The following is a 23,328-nucleotide window of genomic DNA, read 5'->3' on the forward strand; positions in this document are numbered from 1 at the left end:
CATTTGTATTGTCAAAAAACATTTGTGCTATTAGAGTTTTAATTTTAACAATTATTTATTATTCATACTGTCAGGTTCAAACACTGATTACATCTATTAAACAGACAAGAAGCAAGGAATTAAACGGACAGAATTCAATTTAGCTCATTGAGGAGAAACATCTGGGCTGTACTCTTTTTACAGTCTTCCACCACGCTCTGACGAAAGGTTGCACGCATCATCTTTTATTTGGACTTTCCCTGATTACATGGCAACAGCTGTTTCTAAGGGAGGGGGGTCGTAAACAGCCGTCACCTTTGGTTACAAAACAGTTCAAAGAAAAGGTGCCTGGAGGGGGGGGGGTCAGGTCCTGCTTCCTCTCCGCTTTGTAGATCTCGGGTCAAGACAAAATCTTCCTGTGGATTACAATAGATCAAAGATACCGACGCCTTCATGTCGCTTCCCATCCTACACAGTGGAGTTTTACAAGCCTTTTAATTGGTAAGATCAAAGACAGCTTTTGGTCTGCTCGCCGGGAACTCATGGCAACACAAAGTTTTGTGATAACTTAGATACAATTATTCTGACACATACGCAGTCCCCTACCTTGTCCAAATCTCTCTACATCTGTGCTAAACGTTTGTGCTATTATTGTTTAAATGTTTTTAACATTAGTTTTTTACAGCACACGTGTAGTAGTGGATGTGTATTCGCAAAGACAAGAGTTGATCCCCGCATGAGTTACTACTTCTTTGGAGGGACAAGAAGCAGCTGCGTTGACAAGCGTCCCGCCGTAAGAGGATCAGCGCTCTAACCCTTTGAGAACTTTGTCCAGCGGGCGTCTGTCGGCGGACAACATCTGTCGCCCTCCCCTCCCAGCATGCCGAGGGGCGAGCACGCCGTCCCGAGGGCGGCCTTTTGTGCGGGCCCATTGTCAGTTCGGCCATTGTGCGGGCGCTCCGAGGCCCGAGACGATGATTTACGGACGTTTGTGTCGCCGCACAATGAGCGTCTTTGTGGCTCAATTAGGAGGGGGGAGCTAGGAGGTCTGGGGGGGGCATGCAGAGGCCTGCTTAAAAAGCTCTTAAGATGGCGGCTAAAGAATTCTCATGGAGAAAAGTTGTTGTTTGAACTTTTCAGTGGACTTTTCCTAGTGCTAAAAGGCGAGACTTTGTGTGGTATGAATGGACGTCCACAGACCCCCCCCCCTTTTCCCCAGGGGGACACTTTCGGATAGGATAGGATAGGATTGCACAAGTACAACGGAACTATGTTTTCAGCACAAACCCGTTCAAGATTAGAAAAACAAACAGTGTACATGGTTACAGAACAGGAACGCTGATGGGTCGCCACGAGGCGCCCTGTAAAAGGTGGAGAAAAAGGTAAAACGCTGGGGAAGAAGATGAGTAAAAAAATACAATCTAGACTGGGCTCCTAAGGGGGCCTAGTCTGGAGTGGGAAAAAAACCTCCCTGCCATGCACACATAAACATCCATCCATCTTCTTCCGCTTATCCGAGGTCGGGTCGTGAGGGCAGCATCCTAAGCAGGGAAGCCCAGACTTCCCTCTCCCCAGCCACTTCGTCCAGCTCCTCCTGGGGGATCCCGAGGCGTTCCCAGGCCAGCCGGGAGACAGTCTTCCCAATGTGTCCTGGGTCTTCCCCGTGGCCTCCTACCGGTCGGACGCGCACATACACCTCCCCAGGGAGGCGTTCGGGTGGCATCCTGACCAGATGCCCGAACCACCTCATCTGGCTCCTGTCCGTGTGGAGGAGCAGCGGCTTTACTCTGAGTTCCTCCCGGATGACAGAGCTTCTCACCCTATCTATAAGGGAGAGCCCCGCCACCCGGCGGAGGAAACTCATTTCGGCCGCTTGTACCCGTGATCTTGTCCTTTCGGTCATGACACAAAGCTCATGACATAGGTGAGGATGGGAACGTAAATCGGCCAGTAAATTGAGAGCTTTGCCTTCCGGCTCAGCTCCTTCTTCACCACAATGGATCGATACAGCGTCCGCATTACTGAAGACGCCGCACCGATCCGCCTGTCGATCTCATGATCCACTCTTACCTCGCTCGTGAACAAGACTCAGAGTTACTTGAACTCCTCCACTTGGGGCAAGATCTCCTCCCCAACCCGGAGATGGCACTCCACCCTTTTTCCGGGCGAGAACCATGGACTCGGACTTGGAGGTGCTGATAAACATTTTACATATAATCACGACAACTCGCAACAGAGGGGGGTGGAAGTTGGGGCCCTGAAGGTCGACTGCTGCTATGAAGCGCTGTTAGCCGTCCATCATCCCGAGGGGAATCAAGCAGTGGTGAAGGCGTGGGGTGGGGGAGGGGATGTGTGTGTGTGTATTAGCCCATTGTCTTGGGTGTGTTGATGTAGTGTTCATAGGCCGTTCTGCATGCAAGCAAAAGTTCGACTCCAGGTGTTGTTGAGGAGGGAGGGAGGTCAAAAGCGTCCATCATTGAGGTGTCCTCGGGGAGGTTTTCAGAACAGCCTGTTCCTGTTGTTTACAGCGTCAAGGCCATTCAAGGGAGTCAAATCGTAGATTAGGAAGTTTGTTTTCCGCGAGCAAACATTACAATGACTTGTCTGTTCTATTCGTCCATGCTGGCCCTCATATTACATTTTTCCTTTTCAGCAAGCTTCTCCATGATGTGATCCATCTTGCGATTCAGTTCAGAAATCGCCCCAGACTGTGATCCCACAGCCCGGCCCAATCCTTCCATTGCGACGAACAGCCTTTGGGCTCCTTGAGTGGCTGCCGTCGTCTTACAAATTTGACGATACACCAGAGCAATGCCCAGCCCAATCAGCAGGTGCCCCGCGATCACGGTTCCAAATAGGTAGATGTCTTCCACGTCCTCGATGGAAAGGACTGAGAGGCACATGATTCTCCATTTATCCCAGGAATCTCTCACGTACTCCCGCAGAAATGGTTCCATCAGGGCAGCCGGGCTCCCCAGAACCTCTTTTCCTCGTCGAAAAGACTTTGTCAATTGCGTCGAGAGTCCAGCTGATCATTTCCATGTCTGATGTTTAGATTTGGAGGACAGCGCAAAGAAAGAGGCTTCAAAAAAGTGCAGACAGGACAAAACAAAGAGAGCAAGCAGGGAGAAGAAGGGAGCGGGGGAGAAAAAATGCGACCGCCCTCACCAGAGGCAGGACAGAAATTCAAGTCCGCAACAGATGTTCCCGAAATGAATTTGCACACGTGTTCACGTTTAGCATCTTTTATTTGGAAAAATACTCCTTCATGGAACGACACAATGTACAAAACCTCTTAAATATTCTTTCTTTTTCGTCCCCCAAGTGCCTTTGCAAAGATCATCCATAACGAAGCGACTTAAATAAGCTCACAAATGTACAAGACAAAAATAACACAAAATGCTTTAAATTAACTTAAATTAAATCGTAGTTCTTAAATCGTAACTTTTTATTCCTCCCTTTCGACTCTTGGAAATGCGTATGAGAATGGAGGTGAGAAAGGCGTAGAGGACAATACAATGTCGGGGCGAGGAGGACTCCGACAACAGGCCAGTATGGCCAAACATCCGCCGTCTGCTGCGCTTCCCGCGCCGCCGTGTGCGTGCAAATGTTGCAAAGAACCAAACATCATCGCATTACGGCACGAGACGGCGTCCCTTTTAATATTTCCGTGGTTTCATTTCGCTCCCCCCCATTCCCGATGGGAGGCGGAACACAAAGCTAAGTTTACGTTTAACCGTAAACGCCACATTTTCCTCGTAACCCCGCCGGTTTCTATCCCGCCAAGTTTCCAGTCGAGAACCAGCTCAGTCTGAATATCAGTTAAAGGTCTCAGTATCAGCAGCAGTCTTCGGGCGGGACTCCGACCCCCCCGACGTTAGAGCAGCATCTCATCCAGGAGCATAAAAACTCTCCCAAACAGCAACTGGGCGAGCCCGTCGTTGGCCCAATTACACCTGCGGACACAGAGACATGCTCGTTAGCGTGTTTAGTCGCCCACAACCTCATTGGTGCGTTTAGTCAGCAACATTGTCGTCATTAGTGCGTTTAGTCAGCAACATTGTCGTTAGCGTGTTTAGTCAGCAACATTGTCGTCATTAGTGCGTTTAGTCAGCAACGTTGTCGTCATTAGTGCGTTTAGTCAGCAACGTTGTCGTCATTAGTGCGTTTAGTCAGCAACATTGTCGTTAGCGTGTTTAGTCGCCAATATCATCATTGTCGCGTTGAGTCGCCTACGACGTCATAATTGCATTTAGTCAGCAACGTCGTCATTAGTGCGTTTAGTCAGCAACGTCGTTGTTGGCGTATTTATTCAGCAACATTGTCGTTAGTTAGCGTGTTTAGTCGCCAATATCATTGTCGTGTTTAGTCAGCAACATTGTCGTTAGCGTGTTTAGTCGGCAATATCCTCATTGTCGCGTTGAGTCGGCGTTGTCATGTTTAGTCGCCTACGACGTCATTGCATTTAGTCAGCAACGTCATCAGTGCCTTTAGTCAGTAACGTTGGCGTATTTAGTCAGCAACATTGTCGTTAGCGTGTTTAGTCGCCAATATCTTCGTTGTCGTGTTTAGTCGCCTACGACGTCATTAGTGCGTTTAGTCGGCAACATTGTCGTCATTAGTGCGTTTAGTCAGCAACGTCGTTGGCGTATTTAGTCGCCTACGACGTCATTAGTGCGTTTAGTCGGCAACATTGTCGTCATTAGTGCGTTTAGTCAGCAACGTCGTTGTTGGCGTATTTAGTCAGCAATATTGTCGTTAGTTAGCGTGTTTAGTCGCCAATATCATTGTCGCGTTGAGATGCCTATGTCGTCGTCGTGTTTAGTTGCCTACGACGTCATTAGTGTGTTTAGTCAGCAACATTGTCGTTAGTTAGCGTGTTTAGTCGTCAATATCATCGTTGTCATGTTTAGTCGCCAATATCATTGTCGCGTTGAGTTGCCTATGTCGTCGTTGTCGTGTTTAGTTGCCTACGACGTCCTTAGTGTGTTTAGTCAGCAACATCGTTGTTGCCGTATTTAGTCAGCAACGTCGTCATTAGTGCGTTTAGTCAGCAACATTGTCATGTTTAGTCAGCAACATTGTCATATTTAGTCAGCAACATCGTCGTTAGCGTGTTTAGTCGCCAATATCATCGTTGAGTTGCCTATGTCGTCGTTGTCGTGTTTAGTCGCCTACGACGTCATTAGTGCATTTAGTCAGCAACGTTGACGTATTTAGTCAGCAACATTGTCGTTACCGTGTTTAGTCGCCAATATCATCGTTGTCGTGTTTAGTCGCCTACGACGCCATTAGTGCGTTTAGTCAGCAACGTCGTCATTAGTGCATTTAGTCAGCAACGTTGGCGTATTTAGTTAGCAACATTGTCGTTAGCGTGTTTAGTCGCCAATATCATCGTTGTCGTGTTTAGTCGCCTACGACGTCATTAGTGCGTTTAGTCAGCAACGTCGTCATTAATGCATTTAGTCAGCAACGTCGTCATTAGTGTGTTTAGTCAGCAACATTGTCGTTAGCGTGTTTAGTCGCCAATATCATTGTTGTCGCGTTTAGTCGCCTATGTCGTCGTTGTCTTGTTTAGTCGCCTATGTCGTCATTGTCTTGTTTAGTCGCCTACGACGTCATTAGTGTGTTTAGTCAGCAACATTGTCGTTAGCGTGTTTAGTCGGCAATATCCTCGTTGTCGTGTTTAGTTGCCTACAACGTCGTCATTAGTGCGTTTAGTTCCGCAACGTCGTTGTTGGCGTATTAAGTCAGCAACACTGTCATTAGTGCGTTTAGTCAGCAACGTTGTTGTACTTAGTCAGCAACATCGTCGTTAGCGTGTTTAGTCGCCAATATCATCGTTGAGTTGTCTATGTCGTTGTTGTCGTGTTTAGTCGTCATTAGTGTGTTTAGTGAGCAACGTCGTTGTTGGCGTATTAAGTCAGCAACATTGTCGTTAGCGTGTTTAGTCGCCAATATCATCATTGTCTATGTCATCGTTGTCGTGTTTAGTTGCCTACGTCGTCATTAACGCATTTATTCAGCAACGTCATTGTTGGCGTATTTAGTCGGCAACGTCGTCATTAGTGTGTTTAGTCAGCAACGTTGTCGTACTTAGTCAGCAACATCGTCGTTAGCGTGTTTAGTCGCCAATATCATCGTTGAGTTGTCTGTCGTCGTTGTCGTGTTTAGTCGTCATTAGTGCGTTTAGTGAGCAACGTCGTTGTTGGCGTATTAAGTCAGCAACATTGTCGTTAGCGTGTTTAGTCGCCAATAATCATCATTGTCGTGTTTAGTCGTCTATGTCATCGTTGTCGTGTTTAGTTGCCTGCGTCGTCATTAACGCATTTATTCAGCAACGTCATTGTTGGCGTATTTAGTCGGCAACATTGTCATTAGTGCGTTTAGTCAGCAACGTTGTCGTACTTAGTCAGCAACATTGTCATTAGCGTGTTTAGTCGCCAATATCATTGAGTTTTCTATGTCGTTGTCGTGTTTAGTCGTCATTAGTGCGTTTAGTCAGCAACATTGTCGTTAATGCATTTAATCAGCAACGTCGTTGTTGGCGTTTTTGGTCACCAACGACGTCATTAGTGCGTTTAGTCGGCAACGTTGTGGTTCGCGTATTTAGAACGCAACATCTGCGTCAGCATGTTTAGTTGCCAATATAATCGTTGTGTTTAATCAGCAACATCGCCGTTGGTGTGTTTATCGCCAATATCATTGTTGCTGTGTCTAGTCAGCAACATCGCCGTTAGCGTGTTTAGTCGCCAACATCATCGTTAGTGCGTTTACTCAGCAACAACGCAGTTGGCGTGTTCAGTCGCCAACGTTGTGGTTAGCGTGTTTAGTCACCAACAGCGTTTACTCAGCAACGTTGTCATTAGTGCGTTTACTCAGCAACGTTGTCATTAGTGCGTTTACTCAGCAACGTCGTCATTAGTGCGTTTACTCAGCAACGTTGTCATTAGTGCGTTTAGTCAGCAACGTCGTCATCAGTGCGTTTAGTCAGCAACGTTGTCATTAGTGCGTTTAGTCAGCAACGTCGTCATTAGTGCGTTTAGTCAGCAACGTTGTCATTAGTGCGTTTAGTCACCAACGACGTTGGCGTGTTCAGTCGCTAACGTCGTGGTTAGCATGTTTACTCACCAACGACGTCATTAGTGCGTTTAGTCAGCAACATTGTCATTAGCGTGTTTAGTCGCCAATATCATCGTTGTCGTGTTTAGTCGCCTACGACGTCATTATTGCGTTTAGTCAGCAACATTGTCATTAGCGTGTTTAGTCGCCAATATCATCGTTGTCGTGTTTAGTCGCCTACGACGTCATTATTGCGTTTAGTCAGCAACATTGTCATTAGCGTGTTTAGTCGCCAATATCATCGTTGTCGTGTTTAGTCGCCTACGACGTCATTATTGCATTTAGTCAGCAACGTCGTCATTAATGCATTTAATCAGCAACGTCCTTGTTGACGTATTTAGTCACCGACGACGTCATTAGTGCGTTTAGTCAGCAACGTCGTTGGCGTGTGCAGTCGCTAACGTCGTGGTTAGCGTGTTTACTCACCAACGACGTCATTAGTGCGTTTAGTCAGCAACATTGTTGTTGGCGTATTTAGTCCGCAACATTGCCGTTAGCGTGATTAGTTGCCAATATAATCTTTGTCGTGTTTAGTTGCCTATGTCGTTGTTGTCGTGTTTAATCAGCAACATCGCCGTGAGCGTATTTAGTCTACGTCATCGTTTAGTCAACAACTACGTGGTTGGCGTGATTAGTCCCCAATGTCGTCGTTATCGTGTTTAGTCAGCAACATCGTTGTTGTCGTGTTTAGTCAGCAACATCGTTGTTGTCGTGTTTAGTCAGCAACATTGTTGTTGCCGTATTTAGTCCGCAACATTGCCGTTAGCGTGATTAGTTGTCAATATAATCTTTGTCGTGTTTAGTTGCCTATGTCGTTGTTGTCGTGTTTAATCAGCAACATCGCCATGAGCGTATTTAGTCTACGTCATCGTTTAGCCAACAACTACGTGGTTGGCGTGATTAGTCCCCAATGTCGTCGTTATCGTGTTTAGTCAGCAACATCGTTGTTGTCGTGTTTAGTCAGCAACATCGTTGTTGTCGTGTTTAGTCAGCAACATTAGCATTCGCATGTTTAGTTGTCAATATAATCTTTGTCGTATTTAGTCGCCTATGTCGATGTTGTCGTGTTTAATCAGCAACATCACCGTTTTGTTTTAGTCTACGTCATCATTATTGCGTTTAGTCAACAACAACGTGGTTGGCGTTTTCAATCGCCAATGTCGTCGTTAATTGTGTTTAGTCAGCAACCTTGTCGTTGGCGTGTTTATCGGCAATGTCGTCGATGTCGTGTTTAGTCGCCAACATCATCGTCAGTGCGTTTAGTCAGCAAAATTGTTGTTGCCGTGTTTAGTACCCAATGCCGTCGTCGTTGCAGCTTTTAGTCGGCAACGTCATCATCTGCATGTTTAGTCCCCAACGTCAAAGACGGCGTTTTTAGTCGCCAATGTCGTCATGTTTACTCAGCAACACCGTCGTTGGATTGTTTAGTCGCCACCGTTGTTGTCGTGTATATTCAGCAACATTGTCGTTGGGGTGTTTAGTCGCCAACGTTGTCGTTGCGGTGTTAATCCACCAACATCGTCGTTGCTGTGTCATCATCGGCATGTTTAGTCAGCAACATCGTCACTGCAGTGTTCAGTCGCCAACGTCGTTTTTGCCGTGTTCAGTCGCCAATGTCATTGTTGGCGTGTTTCGTCGGCAACATTGTCATTGCAGTGTTAATCCGGCAACGTCGTCGTTGCTGTGTTTAGTCGCCAACGTTGTCGTTGCGGTGTTAATTCGCCAACGTCGTCGTTGCTGTGTTTAGTCGCCAACATTGCCCTTAGCGTGTTTGCTCGCCAACGTTGTCAATGTTGTGTTGAGTCAGTTTAGTGGTAGGACGACTCACCTCAGTTGCAATAATACATTCGTCCTTCTCCTCCGACATGACAAACACAGATTTGTACTTGTTGTCCGCACATGCGGACGTTTCTGGGCTACTCTTTTCCGATGCGTCGCTGTTTGGGGACAGAAGAAGAAGAAGAAACGTCAGCTTCAGCCGCAACCTGGTCCATGTGACGCGGACGTGCTCCTACCATTTTAAACGCTTGCTGTGTTTCTCCTCAAACTCAAAGGAGTCCGAGGAGGAGGCCTCCAACATGGCGTCCTTGGCGGCCTGCTCATGGTTGACCTCCTGTACCAGGTTGTAGTCGGCTGGCGGTTGCCGGCTCTTGTAGCTCCTCCTGTCGGGGGAAGTTCCCTCGTCTGGGTCACTACTGCACAAGTCCATCTTCTTGTTGATGTTTTTGACGCCTGGCGTTGGCACGACGCTGATCCCTAGGTCCCAGTCGCCCCGTTGACAATTGTTGGTGATGTTGTTGATCGTCTCCCCATCGCCGACAACTTCTACCGGACCATCGCGCTGCGATTTGGATCGGAAGAACCCGACGAGCACGGCGCATCCCGCCAGCAGCAGAAGCACCAGGGCCACGCCGGAGCCCACGGCCATCCAAGGTACCTCAGAGCCGCGGATGGCGGCGTGTTCCGGTAGCAGGAACTGGCAGTTCCGTCCTCCGTAGCCCGGGACGCAAGCGCAGACATAGCGGTTGTTCCTCTCATGGCAGGTGGCGCCGTTGTGGCACGGGTTGTGCTCGCAGCGGCTGATGGGCGAGCTGCAGTTGCGACCCGTGTATCCCGGCGGGCAAGTACAGGTGTAGCCGTTGACTCCTTCCTCGCAGGTGGCGCCATTCTGGCAAGGGTACATGGAGCACTCGTCGCCGGTGTGGTCGCAGTTCATGCCCGTGAAGCCGTCGGGACACTGGCACAGGTACGAGTTGACCAGGTCCACGCAACGAGCACCTGTGAACACGAGGACAGGTGTTAGTGCTAGTCCTGAAGAAAACGAAAGCACCACTAGGGGTCACTCTCACCGTTTGAGCAAGGACTGGAGGTGCAGTGGTCGATCTTCTTCTCGCAGTTGAAGCCTGCGTAGCCGGTGGGGCACTGGCAGAAGTAACCACCCTCGGGGTTGTCACTGCAGCGGCCGCCGTTGGAACACGGACCGTCTGCGCACGTCATTGCGCTCAGTTCACAGTTGTTGCCGTAGAAACCATGAGGACACGTGCAGGTGTAGGTGTTCTCCAGGTCCTGCCGGAGGAGAACAGAAGGAGCGTCATGGTCTGGTGACTTCCTCCCTCCCTCTTTGAGAAAACCGGAGTGGACTTACGGCGCAGCTCCCGCCGTTTCGGCACGGGTTTCCGGTGCATTCGTTGACATGGACCTCGCAGCTGGCGCCGGTGAAACCGGGCCTGCAGGAGCAGGTGTAGCTGCCCTGACCCGTGTTGCTACAGGTGGCGCCATTCATGCACGGCTTGTGGTGAGTACAGTAGTTGAGGTCTGCACAGACACATGAGGGTTAGCATGCTGGAAGATTTCTTTACGCTTTTTGCCAACTAATCTTGTCTAAGTCATCCAAACAAAACATTTCCTGTAATGTCCGAACGTTATATGAATACGTATGTTCCTCTTCACGTCTTCAGGTGAGTCAGTCCCTCTAGGAATTAGTCGCAAACACACTAATTCAACCAATCCTTGCAAATTGCACGCAACCTCGCATCTTTGTCCAATGTCCACTACTTCCCCGCAGTTTTTGTCAAGTTAGTGTCGTTTTAAAACAATTTATCTAAGGGCGGCGCTGAAACGCCTAGTTTGTTTCCTGTGTGGACTCTTGATCAAATGTACCTCAGGCCTAGGAATGGGTACCAAATTCGGTACATTTAATCAGCAACGTCATCGTTAGTGCGTTTAGTCAACAACGACGTGGTTGCCGTGTTTAGTCCCCAATGTCGTTGTTATCGTGTTTATCGGCAATGTCGTTGTTGTCGTGTTTAGTCAGCAACATTGGCGTTAGCCTGTCTAGTTGCCAATATAATCGTTGTCGTGTTTAGTCGCCTATGTCGTTGTTGTCGTGTTTAATCAGCAACATCGCCGTTAGCGTGTTTAGTCTACAACGTCATCCTTAGTGCGTTTAGTCAACAACAACAGGGTTGGTGTGTTCAGTCGCCAATGTCGTCGTTATCGTGTTTTATCGGCAATGTCGTTGTTGTCGTGTTTAATCAGCAACATCGCCGTTAGCGTGTTTAGTCTACAACGTCATCGTTAGTGTGTTTAGTCAACAACAACGTGGTTGGTGTGTTTAGTCCCCAATGTCGTCGTTATCGTGTTTATCGGCAATGTCGTGTTTAGTCAGCAACATTGGCGTTAGCCTGTCTAGTTGCCAATATAATCGTTGTTGTGTTTAGTCGCCTATGTCGTTGTTGTCGTGTTTAATCAGCAACATCGCCGTTAGCGTGTTTAGTCTACAACGTCATTGTTAGTGCGTTTAGTCAACAACAACGTGGTTGGCGTGTTTAGTCGCTAATGTCGTCGTTGTCGTGTTTATCGGCAATGTCGTTGTTGTCGTGTTTAGTCAGCAACATTGCCGTTAGCGTGTTTAGTCGCCAATATAATCGTTGTTGTGTTTAATCGCCTATGTCGTTGGTGTCATGTTTAATCATCAAAATCGCAGTTAGCGTGTTTATCGGCAATGTCGTTTTTGTCGTGTTTAGTCAGCAACGTTGCCGTTAGCGTGTTTAGTCGCCAATATAATCGTTGTCGTGTTTAGTCGCCTATGTCGTTGTTGTCGTGTTTAATCAGGAAAATCGCAGTTAGCGTGTTTATCGGCAATGTCGTTGTCGTGTTTAGTCAGCAACATTGGCGTTAGCCTGTTGAGTTGCCAATATAATCGTTGTCGTGTTTAATCAGCAAAATCATAACAATTTGATATTATTGAAACATCGCAAATTTGCCGCAACTTTCCGATAACTTTCCCTAAGCGAAATTACTCTTCAACTTTTGTTATTTGCATCGTCTTTTCCGCAGGTGACTTACTTTGCCGATTGGCTACACTTTGTCTAGCTCAGGTGTGTCCAAACCAGGTGTTAAGTTTGGCACGTAGCGAGGGCTCACACGACGTCACGAGTTTAATAAAGAATCTATTTCAAATATCTGACTGTATAATAGCTGAAAGTTAGCTGCCATCTTGTGGACAAAGTCAGTAATTCAGGTTAATGACCATTAATTTTACATGGAAGTGTAAACAGCACAACATTTTTAATATATGACCCGATCCAAACTACCGTTGCCACTCATGGTGCAAATAAACAAACACAAAAAGTCAACACACATGCTCACTGAACTTTGTGGGTAGTATAAAAAAATGTCCAAGCACAACACATAATTCAAATTGACACCCATTTAAATCACCTGCAATGCATGATGGGGGTAAACCGGGCGCTCACCTTGGTTGCAGAACAGCCCCCCCCAGCCCTCCTGACAGTTGCACTGCCAGGGCTGCTGGCAGGTGCCGTGGAGGCAGCCCGGGTAGCGGATGCACTCGTCGCAGTAGCGCCCCTTGAAGCCCACGCGGCACCTGTGGAGAGAGCGGTAAGCAGGTAAGAGCGGGGCGCTTGAGGCCACGCCCCCCACACCCCCTTCCCGGCGAACCTTACTTGCACTCTCCGGGTTTCTCACAGAAGCCGTGCTCGTCGTCGCAGCCCGGCAGGCAGATGGCTGCAAAGGAAGGAGACGAGAATCAACCACGGACTTCGCCATACCACTGAGGTATGAAAACCATACAAAGTACACAAAGTAAAATAGTAAAAGTATTCAAATAAATGAAGAACCACATGAACACAGTCAACATTGACACCATGAGTTACTTTAGTACTGTTGGCGACACTCTCTCTAATAACACAAGTGTTTTTATAGGAGAATCGATACTACAGCCTGAATATCTGGTATCGATATTTCAGTATAAATTCGCACCTCAGTATCCCCCCGCTACTTTTTTCTACTTCGATACAAAGAAGTGTGTGTGTGTGTATGTTCTGGCAATGCTTACTTAATGGGGACATGGCTCTGTTTACACAGTCACCTTTAGGGGACCTCTGATGGTATGGGGGACCACCATTAAAAGTACTGTGATTGTGTATGGCAGTGTTTTTCAACCTTTTTTGAGCCGAGGCACATTTTTTGCGTTGAAAAAATGCGGCGGCACACCACCAGCAGAAATCATTAAAAAAACGAAACTCAGTTGACAGTAGAAAGTCGTCACAATTGTTGGGTATGACTTTAAAGCATAACCAAGCATGCATCACTATAGCTCTTGTCTCAAAGTAGGTGTACTGTCACCACCTGTCACATCACCCCCTGACTTATTTGGAGTTTTGTGCTGTTTTCCTGTGTGTAGTGTTTTACTTCTTGTCTTGCGCTCCTATTTTGGTGGCTTTTTCTCTTTTTCTGGTATTTTCCCGTAGCAGTTTCATGTCTTCCTTTGAGCGATATTTCCCGCATCGACTTTGTTTTAGCAATCAAGAATATGTCAGTTGTTTTTATCCTTCTTTGTGGGGACATTGTTGATTGTCATGTCATGTTCGGATGTACATTGTGTACGCCGTCTTTGCTCCACAGTAAGTCTTTGCTGTCGTCCAGCATTCTGTTTTTGTTTACTTTGTAGCCAGTTCAGTTTTAATTTCGTTCTGCATAGCCTTCCCTAAGCTTCAATGCCTTTTCTTAGGGGCACTCACCTTTTGTTTATTTTTGGTTTAAGCATTAGACACCTTTTTACCTGAACACTGCCTCCCGCTGTTTCCGACATCTACAAAGCAATTAGCTACCGGCTGCCACCTACTGATATGGAAGAGTATTACACGGTTACTCTGCCGAGCTCTAGACAGCACCGACACTCAACAACAACACATCATTTGCAGACTATAATTACTGGTTTGCAAAAAATATTTTTAACCCAAATAGGTGAAATTAAACAATCTCCCACGGCACACCAGACTGTATCACGCCACACTAGTGTGCCGCGGCACAGTGGTTGAAAAACACTGCTGTATGGTATCCATCCTTAGTTAAAACTAAAATATTTTTCCAAAAACAAAATCTGGTTTAGTGTTCCTTAGGATGACATTTTCATACAGCATGATTATAAAACATTATTACTAGTGATGTCCGATAATGGCTATTTTGCCGATATCCGAAATTCTGATATTGTCCAACTCTTAATTACCGATACCGATATCAACCGATACCGATATATACAGTCGTGGAATTAACACATTATTATTATTATTATTTGGACAACCAGGTATGGTGAAGATAAGGTCCTTTTTTAAAAAAGTAATAAAATAAAATAAGCTAAATAAATTAAAAACATTTTCTTGAATAAAAAAGAAAGTAAAACAATATAAAAACAGTTGCATAGAAACTAGTAATTAATGAAAGTGAGTAAAATTACTGTTAAAGGTTAGTGCTATTGGTGGACCAGCAGCACGCACAATCATGTGTGCTTACGGACTGTATCCCTTGCAGACTGTATTGATATATATTGATATATAATGTAGAAACCAGAATATTAATAACAGAAAGAAACAACCCTTTTGTGTGAATGAGTGTAAATGGGGGAGGGAGTTTTTTTGGGTTGGTGCACAAATTGTAAGTGTATCTTGTGTTTTTTATGTTGATTTAATAAAAAAAAAAAATTATAAAAACGATACCGATAATAAAAATACCGATAATTCCGATACATTTTAAAGCATTTATCGGCTGATAATATGGGCTTATCGGACATCTCTAATTATTACCTTAAAGCAGGGATGTCCAAAGTGCGGCCCGGGGGCCATTTGCGGCCCGCAGGTAATTTTTTAACGGCCCCATGGCACATTCTAAAAATACGATTAAAAAAAACCAAACAAACATAAAAAGTAGTATAAAAGAGTAAACAGGTGACAATAAAATGTTGCTATGTTGACTCTAATAACACTAAGCTGTCATGCAGGCTGTTTCTTTCTTTAAAACATTATAATGAATCAAAAACAATGTTATTATGAATTATTGACCTATTCAAGGCTCCAATTAGGTCACATTAAATATTCCACTTTGAGATATTTTTTGGGGAAAATGTTGCATATTTTGTGTTTGCCATATAAAAAAACGATGTTTTTTTTTGTATTTTTAAAAAGGGCCTAAAATGAACAAACAAGGAACATAATAAACAACAATACAAGTTATAATTGACGGATAGATCTGAAGTTGATCTCGAGACTATTGTGTTAACAGTTTAAAAAAAAAAAGATTTATTTTTTAACACTTTTGGATCCCCAATAATTTTAGTGGGAGTTTTTTTTTTTTTTTTAAGTGTCATTGCTCAAAAAATATTAATACATTCAAATCAATGTTGTTATGAGTTATGTTATGAGCTCCAATTATTATATAATCTGAAATGTTCCACTTTAACATTTTATTGGGGGAAAATATTTCATATTTTGTGTTTTTTTCCATAAAAAAATGGGTTTTCTTTGACAAAAAGGGCATACAACTTAAATCTAAAAACAAAACAAAACGTTATATTGACAGATATACCTAATGTTGATCTAGATATTTAAACTTTGAATAATAATAACAATACTAAATAATGACTTTTTTTTTTTTTTTTTTTTAACCTCAACCCTTTGGAGTCCCCAATATCAAGCCTGAGTGGAGGCCTAAATGTATATTTTTTATACATATATTGTATTGGTTTTTAAAATAAAAAATATCAAAATGGCCCCTGCTTGCTTTGATTTTTCAGTGTGCGGCCCTCAGTGGAAAAAGTTTGGACACCCCTGCCTTAAAGTATGATTCACATTCAGAATGTTCCATCCTTCTATATATGCTAGTTGGAGTTGCAGACAACTTCATTACTGCTAAATAGCAGTTTTCAGGCATGTCACAGAAGATGCAGGATTTGCTTGAACATTTAAGTGGTGAAACTTCCTATAAGAGGACAGCTGTAGTGCTGTATTCTGGGATCATGTCATTTTTTTTTTTTTTAATGGTCCTCAGTAGTCACGTACAAATTTATGTGAATTATGCAAAATTATTAAAATTTGGTCCCCATGAACCATATGAACTCTTTTTCCCCGGGGTCCCCAGTAATAATGATCAGCACATTACTTCATCAATCCAGAGATTTAAAGACGTGTATGAGCTAACTGGCCAGTGGACATTTTACACCATTTTTTTTTAATGCCTCCACAACCTGTAGAAAGGGTGGTCCCCACAAGTCACGAACAAATACTTGGTCCCCGTTCCAAATGATAACCAGTATGTGTGTGTGTGTGTGAGTGAGTGATTGACCCCCTCGACCCCGCCCCCAGCTACTGTCGTTTTTTTCTTCTTCGCTGCGGGTCAGAACTCTTTTATTCCCCTACACACACACACACACACCCGCACGCACGCACACACATACACACACACACACCGGTCCAGAGAAAAGTGGACAGCTGGCGGGTGTGTTGCCAGTGGGGGGACAGCTGCTCCATTGTCTCCTCTCTGCCGGCAGCTGCCCACTTCAAACAATGGCCCCTCCCCCCCGCCGGCGCCTCCGCCAATGGCAGAACCCGAACCCGGCAGCCAATCAGGCGGCGGCGTGGCAATTTATGGCACGCGTGACATTATTCCCTGAAAGTTTCCTTGGAATAAATCAAGGGGTGCCTCTCAGTGTGGGGGCGCGGGGGCCCGACCCCTCCCGACGGCGCCCGTGCACGTCGCGCTCGGACAAGAAACGACAAAACGTATCACTTTCGCAGGCGAGGGGGGGTGGGCACACTCACGTTCGGTGCAGTACTGTCCCTTCCATCCGGCGTCGCAGGTGATCTCCCCGCGCTCGCCGCAGGTGAAGTGTCCGAAGGCGTCGTCTCTGGGCCGGCAGAAGACGGAGCAGCCGTCCCCGTAGTAGTGCTCGTCGCACACGAACCGATACGAGTACTTGAGCTCGGTCCTGCCCGCCGTGTGGAGGTCCTGGGACCAGTCCTCCCCCACCGTCAGGTGCCTCTGCGTGGTCATGGTGCTGATCACCCGGTCTGGGTTCTCTAAGGGGGGGGACAGGGTTCAGGGACTGCGTTCGGGGACTCTGCGTGCGTCAGGGTCCTACCTGTGGACAGGTCGTCTCTCTGGTCCGTGTGCAGAGCTTCGATGATGAGCGAGAAGGTCCCCTGGGGAGACAAGAGGCTTGGTGATGCAGGTGGTCCCACATCAGCCGGGGGCAGGGGAGGGAGGGGGGAAAAAACACTTACCGGCCACGTGAAGCCGAAGTTGATCCTGATGGGGTTGCTGAAGGAGCTCTCCGGCACCACGTCGGGGACCTGAAAGGAGTTGGAGCCCAGCACGGGGGTGACGGCGCCCCCGTACGTGCAGGGGGGCTCCGGGGAGGCGTTGGGCTGGTAGTGCTTGAGGCACACCCGGAAGAAGGTCTGACACTCGCACTGCTGGAAGGAGGACGCGGGTGACCCCCGCCCGCAGCAGTTCTTGTTGCCCTGCACGCCCTTCTTGTTGAGGAACTCCTGCAGCTTCAACTCGAACACACCCGAGCACAAACCCTAAAACAGGGGGGATGTAGGGGATTAGGCTTGTGGTTGTGTATGGGGGCGGCGGAGGGGGGTCTTACCTGACTCAACAACATGGACGCCACAGCCAGGCCCAGCAGCATCTTCAATAAATACATCATAAATAAGAAATAAATAGGAGTCAAAGTCCTCCTCCTCGTCTCTAGTCCCGCATGGAGGAGCTGCACACCTTCATGTCCCAAACGGGTAAATCCCAAACTTTGTCCTCAGGGGGAGCCGGCGTGGCGGGACTTTCTGGAGATGTATATGTATATATAAGACCCAAAAAGAAAGTGGTCCGGCGTTGTTGTAATCCCCAAAGCAAAGATGGCCTCCTTTGTGCGGAGGCAGGAGAAGACGCGTGTCACTGATCCAACATCTTCCTCCTCGTCTTCCTCTTTGTCCTCCTCCCGCTTCCTGCGTCAAGTGCTTCTCCGGCCCGCCGCGCCTGCAGCCGCTTTTATACCGCCAGACTCTTGCTATGGTAATAACATGCAAATGGGCCCTCCGCCGCCTCCTCCTCCTCCTCCTCCCAAGCTGGCCCCACAATGCAAGGAGCCTCCGCCTCCTCCTCCTCACATGGAGTCCGGTGTGAGGACTAAATGCAACTTTCATTCCTTCAGAGCAGCATCAGGACTCACTGAGTGACTTTTTAGGAGCTCGTACGAGTTAAGGAGAAGCGGAACTTCTTCTTGGTTCTGTTGGGGCCTGGCAGATATCTTCGTCTTTACTCGTCAGCTTCAAACCTCGCCAGAGGTTTCCTTCAAAGTCCATGAAAAATAAAAACTTTATATCGACACATAGATCTGAAGTTGATCCAGAGACTTAAGCTTTAGAAGTAAAAAAACAAAACAAAACCCATGGCTCGTTTTTAACATTTTTTTGATGGGACCCTTTTGGGTCCCCAAGAATTTTAGTGTCATTTTTCTTAAACCGTCGTTGCTCAGAAAATTAAGATGAATTTAAGTCAATGTTATGAATTATTATTATTAAATGCTCAACATCAAATTCCACTTTGAAAATCTTTTTGGGGAAAATATTGCATATTTTTAAAGTCTTTTTTCCCATAAAAATAGGGTTTTCACAAAAAGGGCATATAACATTAAAAAACAAAAACTTTATATCAACACGTAGATCTGAAGTTGGTCCAGAGATTTAAGCTTTGGAAGTAAAAATAACAAAACTGCATGGCTCGTTTTTAACACTTTTATGATGGGACCCTTTTGGGTCCCTAACAATTTTAGTGTCATTTTTCTTAAACCGTCATTGCTCAGAAAATTAAGATGAATTTAAGTCAATGTTATGATTTTTTATTATTAAGTGCTCAACATCAAATTCCACTTTGAAAATCTTTTTGGGGAAAATATCGCATATTTTTCCAGTTTTTCCATATAAATAGGATTTTGACAAAAAGGGCAAAAAACATGAAAAATAAAAACTTTATATCGACACATAGACCTGAAGTTGATCCAGAGACTTAAGCTTTGGAAGTAAAAACAAAACAAAACTGTACGGCTCGTTTTTAACACTTTTATGATAGGACCTTTTTGGGTCCCCAAGAATTTTAGTGTGATTTTTCTTAAACTGTCATTGCTCAGAAAATAAAGATTAATTTAAGTCAATGTTATTAATTATTATTATTAAATGCCCGACATCAAATTCCTCTTTGAAAATCTTTTTGGGAAATATTGCACATTTTTTTCAGTTTTTTCCATAAAATTAGGGTTTTGACAAAAACGGCATAAAACATAAAAATCGACACATAGATCTGAAGTTGATCCAGAAACTTAAGTTTTAGAAGTAAAAACAATAAAACTGTATGGCTCGTTTTTAACACTTTTATGGAGGGTCCCCATAATTTTAGTATAATTTTTCTTAAACTATCATACCGTCAGAAAATAAAGATTAATTTAAGTCAATGTTCTTAATTATTATTATTAAATGCCCGACATCAAATTCACCTTTGAAAATCTTTTTGGTGAAAATATTGCATATTTTTTAATTTTTTCCCCCATAAAAATAGGGTTTTGACAAAAAGTGCATAAAACATGAAAAATAAAAACTTTATATTGACAAATAGATCTGAAGTTGATCCAGAGACTTAAGCTTTAAAAGTAAAACAAAATAAAACTGCATGGCTCGTTTTTAACACTTTTATGATGGGACCCTTTTGGGTCCCTAACAATTTTAGTGTCATTTTTCTTAAACCGTCATTGCTCAGAAAATTAAGATGAATTTAAGTCAATGTTATGATTTTTTATTATTAAATGCTCAACATCAAATTCCACTTTGAAAATCTTTTTGGGGAAAATATCGCATATTTTTCCAGTTTTTCCATATAAATAGGATTTTGACAAAAAGGGCAAAAAACATGAAAAATAAAAACTTTATATCGACACATAGACCTGAAGTTGATCCAGAGACTTAAGCTTTGGAAGTAAAAACAAAACGGTATGGCTCGTTTTTAACACTTTTATGATAGGACCTTTTTGGGTCCCCAAGAATTTTAGTGTGATTTTTCTTAAACTGTCATTGCTCAGAAAATAAAGATTAATTTAAGTCAATGTTATTAATTATTATTATTAAATGCCCGACATCAAATTCCCCTTTGAAAATCTTTTTGGGAAATATTGCATATTTTTTTCAGTTCTTTCCATAAAATTAGGGTTTTGACAAAAACGGCATAAAACATAAAAATCGACACATAGATCTGAAGTTGATCCAGAAACTTAAGTTTTAGAAGTAAAAACAATAAAACTGTATGGCTCGTTTTTAACACTTTTATGGAGGGTCCCCATAATTTTAGTATAATTTTTCTTAAACTATCATACCGTCAGAAAATAAAGATTAATTTAAGTCAATGTTCTTCATTAATATTATTAAATGCCCGACATCAAATTCACCTTTGAAAATTTTTTGGTGAAAATATTGCATATTTTTTCATTTTTTCCCCCATAAAAATAGGGTTTTGACAAAAAGTGCATAAAACATGAAAAATAAAAACTTTATATTGACAAATAGATCTGAAGTTGATCCAGAGACTTAAGCTTTAGAAGTAAAACAAAATAAAACTGCAGGGCTCGTTTTTAACACTTTTATGATGGGACCCTTTTCGGTCCCTAACAATTTTAGTGTCATTTTTCTTAAACCGTCATTGCTCAGAAAATTAAGATGAATTTAAGTCAATGTTATGATTTTTTATTATTAAATGCTCAACATCAAATTCCACTTTGAAAATCTTTTTGGGGAAAATATCACATATTTTTCCAGTTTTTCCATATAAATAGGATTTTGACAAAAAGGGCAAAAAACATGAAAAATAAAAACTTTATATCGACACATAGACCTGAAGTTGATCCAGAGACTTAAGCTTTGGAAGTAAAAACAAAACAAAACTGTATGGCTCGTTTTTAACACTTTTATGATAGGACCTTTTTGGGTCCCCAAGAATTTTAGTGTGATTTTTCTTAAACTGTCATTGCTCAGAAAATAAAGATTAATTTAAGTCAATGTTATTAATTATTATTATTAAATGCCCGACATCAAATTCCTCTTTGAAAATCTTTTTGGGAAATATTGCATATTTTTTTCAGTTTTTTCCATAAAATTAGGGTTTTGACAAAAACGGCATAAAACATAAAAATCGACACGTAGATCTGAAGTTGATCCAGAAACTTAAGTTTTAGAAGTAAAAACAATAAAACTGTATGGCTCGTTTTTAACACTTTTATGGAGGGTCCCCATAATTTTAGTATAATTTTTCTTAAACTATCATACCGTCAGAAAATAAAGATTAATTTAAGTCAATGTTATTAATTATTATTATTAAATGCCCGGCATCAAATTCACCTTTGAAAATCTTTTTGGTGAAAATATTGCATATTTTTTAAAAAAAATTCCCATAAAAATAGGGTTTTGACAAAAAGTGCATAAAACATGAAAAATAAAAACTTTATATTGACAAATAGATCTGAAGTTGATCCAGAGACTTAAGCTTTAGAAGTAAGACAAAACAAAACTGCATGGTTCGTTTTTAAAATTTTTATGATGGGACCCTTTTGGGTCCCCAAGAATTTTAGTGTAATTTTTCTTAAACAGTTATTTGCTCAGAAAATAAATATGAATTTAAGTCAATTTTATGAATTATTATTATTAAATGCTCAACATAAAATTCCACTTTGAAAATATTTTTTGGGAAAATATCGCATATTTTTTCTGTTTTTTCCATAAAAAATTGGGTTTTGACAAAAAGGGCATAAAACATGAAAAATAAAAACTTAATATCGACACATAGATCTGAAGTTGATCCAGAGACTTAAGCTTTGGAAGTAAAAATAACAAAACTGCATGGCTCGTTTTTAACACTTTTATGATGAGACCCTTTTAGGTCCCCAAGAATTTTAGTGTAATTTTTCTTAAACTGTCATTGCTCAGAAAATTAAGATGAATTTAAGTCAATGTTATGATTTTTTATTATTAAATGCTCAACATCAAATTCCACTTTGAAAATCTTTTTGGGGAAAATATCGCATATTTTTCCAGTTTTTCCATATAAATAGGATTTTGACAAAAAGGGCAAAAAACATGAAAATTAAAAACTTTATATCGACACATAGACCTGAAGTTGATCCAGAGACTTAAGCTTTGGAAGTAAAAACAAAACAAAACTGTATGGCTCGTTTTTAACACTTTTATGATAGGACCTTTTTGGGTCCCCAAGAATTTTAGTGTGATTTTTCTTAAACTGTCATTGCTCAGAAAATAAAGATTAATTTAAGTCAATGTTATTAATTATTATTATTAAATGCCCGACATCAAATTCCCCTTTGAAAATCTTTTTGGGAAATATTGCATATTTTTTTCAGTTCTTTCCATAAAATTAGGGTTTTGACAAAAACGGCATAAAACATAAAAATCGACACATAGATCTGAAGTTGATCCAGAAACTTAAGTTTTAGAAGTAAAAACAATAAAACTGTATGGCTCGTTTTTAACACTTTTATGGAGGGTCCCCATAATTTTAGTATAATTTTTCTTAAACTATCATACCGTCAGAAAATAAAGATTAATTTAAGTCAATGTTCTTAATTATTATTATTAAATGCCTGACATCAAATTCACCTTTGAAATTTTTTTGGTGAAAATATTGCATTTTTTAAAATTTTTTCCCCCATAAAAATAGGGTTTTGACAAAAAGTGCATAAAACATGAAAAATAAAAACTTTATATTGACAAATAGATCTGAAGTTGATCCAGAGACTTAAGCTTTAGAAGTAAAACAAAATAAAACTGCATGGCTCGTTTTTAACACTTTTATGATGGGACCCTTTTCGGTCCCTAACAATTTTAGTGTCATTTTTCTTAAACCGTCATTGCTCAGAAAATTAAGATGAATTTAAGTCAATGTTATGATTTTTTATTATTAAATGCTCAACATCAAATTCCACTTTGAAAATCTTTTTGGGGAAAATATTGCATATTTTTCCAGTTTTTCCATATAAATAGGATTTTGATAAAAAGGGCAAAAAACATGAAAAATAAAAACTTTATATCGACACATAGACCTGAAGTTGATCCAGAGACTTAAGCTTTGGAAGTAAAAACAAAACAAAACTGTATGGCTCGTTTTTAACACTTTTATGATAGGACCTTTTTGGGTCCCCAAGAATTTTAGTGTGATTTTTCTTAAACTGTCATTGCTCAGAAAATAAAGATTAATTTAAGTCAATGTTATTAATTATTATTATTAAATGCCCGACATCAAATTCCTCTTTGAAAATCTTTTTGGGAAATATTGCATATTTTTTTCAGTTTTTTCCATAAAATTAGGGTTTTGACA

At 42.6% G+C, this 23,328-nt stretch overlaps 1 protein-coding gene across 2 annotated transcripts; it reads right to left on the reverse strand.

Annotated features, from left to right (window-relative positions):
- Positions 1–3,216: 3,216 nt before the first annotated feature.
- LOC133633735 (delta-like protein A) lies at positions 3,217–17,932 on the reverse strand. Of its 2 annotated transcripts, none has more exons than XM_062026395.1 (11): positions 17,552–17,932; positions 17,181–17,483; positions 17,039–17,099; positions 16,719–16,967; positions 12,570–12,630; positions 12,360–12,490; positions 10,247–10,416; positions 9,951–10,167; positions 9,117–9,879; positions 8,930–9,038; positions 3,217–3,935 (listed from the first exon to the last, which is right to left on the reverse strand). In XM_062026395.1, the coding sequence occupies exons 1-11, from the start codon at positions 17,609–17,611 to the stop codon at positions 3,930–3,932; spliced, it is 2,130 nt and encodes a 709-aa protein (XP_061882379.1). In that variant the 5' UTR covers positions 17,612–17,932; the 3' UTR covers positions 3,217–3,929. The 2 variants fall into 2 exon arrangements, with proteins under 2 accessions (XP_061882379.1, XP_061882378.1); XM_062026394.1 differs by having other exon boundaries at positions 16,719–16,976.
- Positions 17,933–23,328: the final 5,396 nt, after the last annotated feature.

Source organism: Entelurus aequoreus, linkage group LG18 (assembly GCF_033978785.1).
Source record: "Entelurus aequoreus isolate RoL-2023_Sb linkage group LG18, RoL_Eaeq_v1.1, whole genome shotgun sequence".
NCBI lineage: Eukaryota > Metazoa > Chordata > Actinopteri > Syngnathiformes > Syngnathidae > Entelurus > Entelurus aequoreus.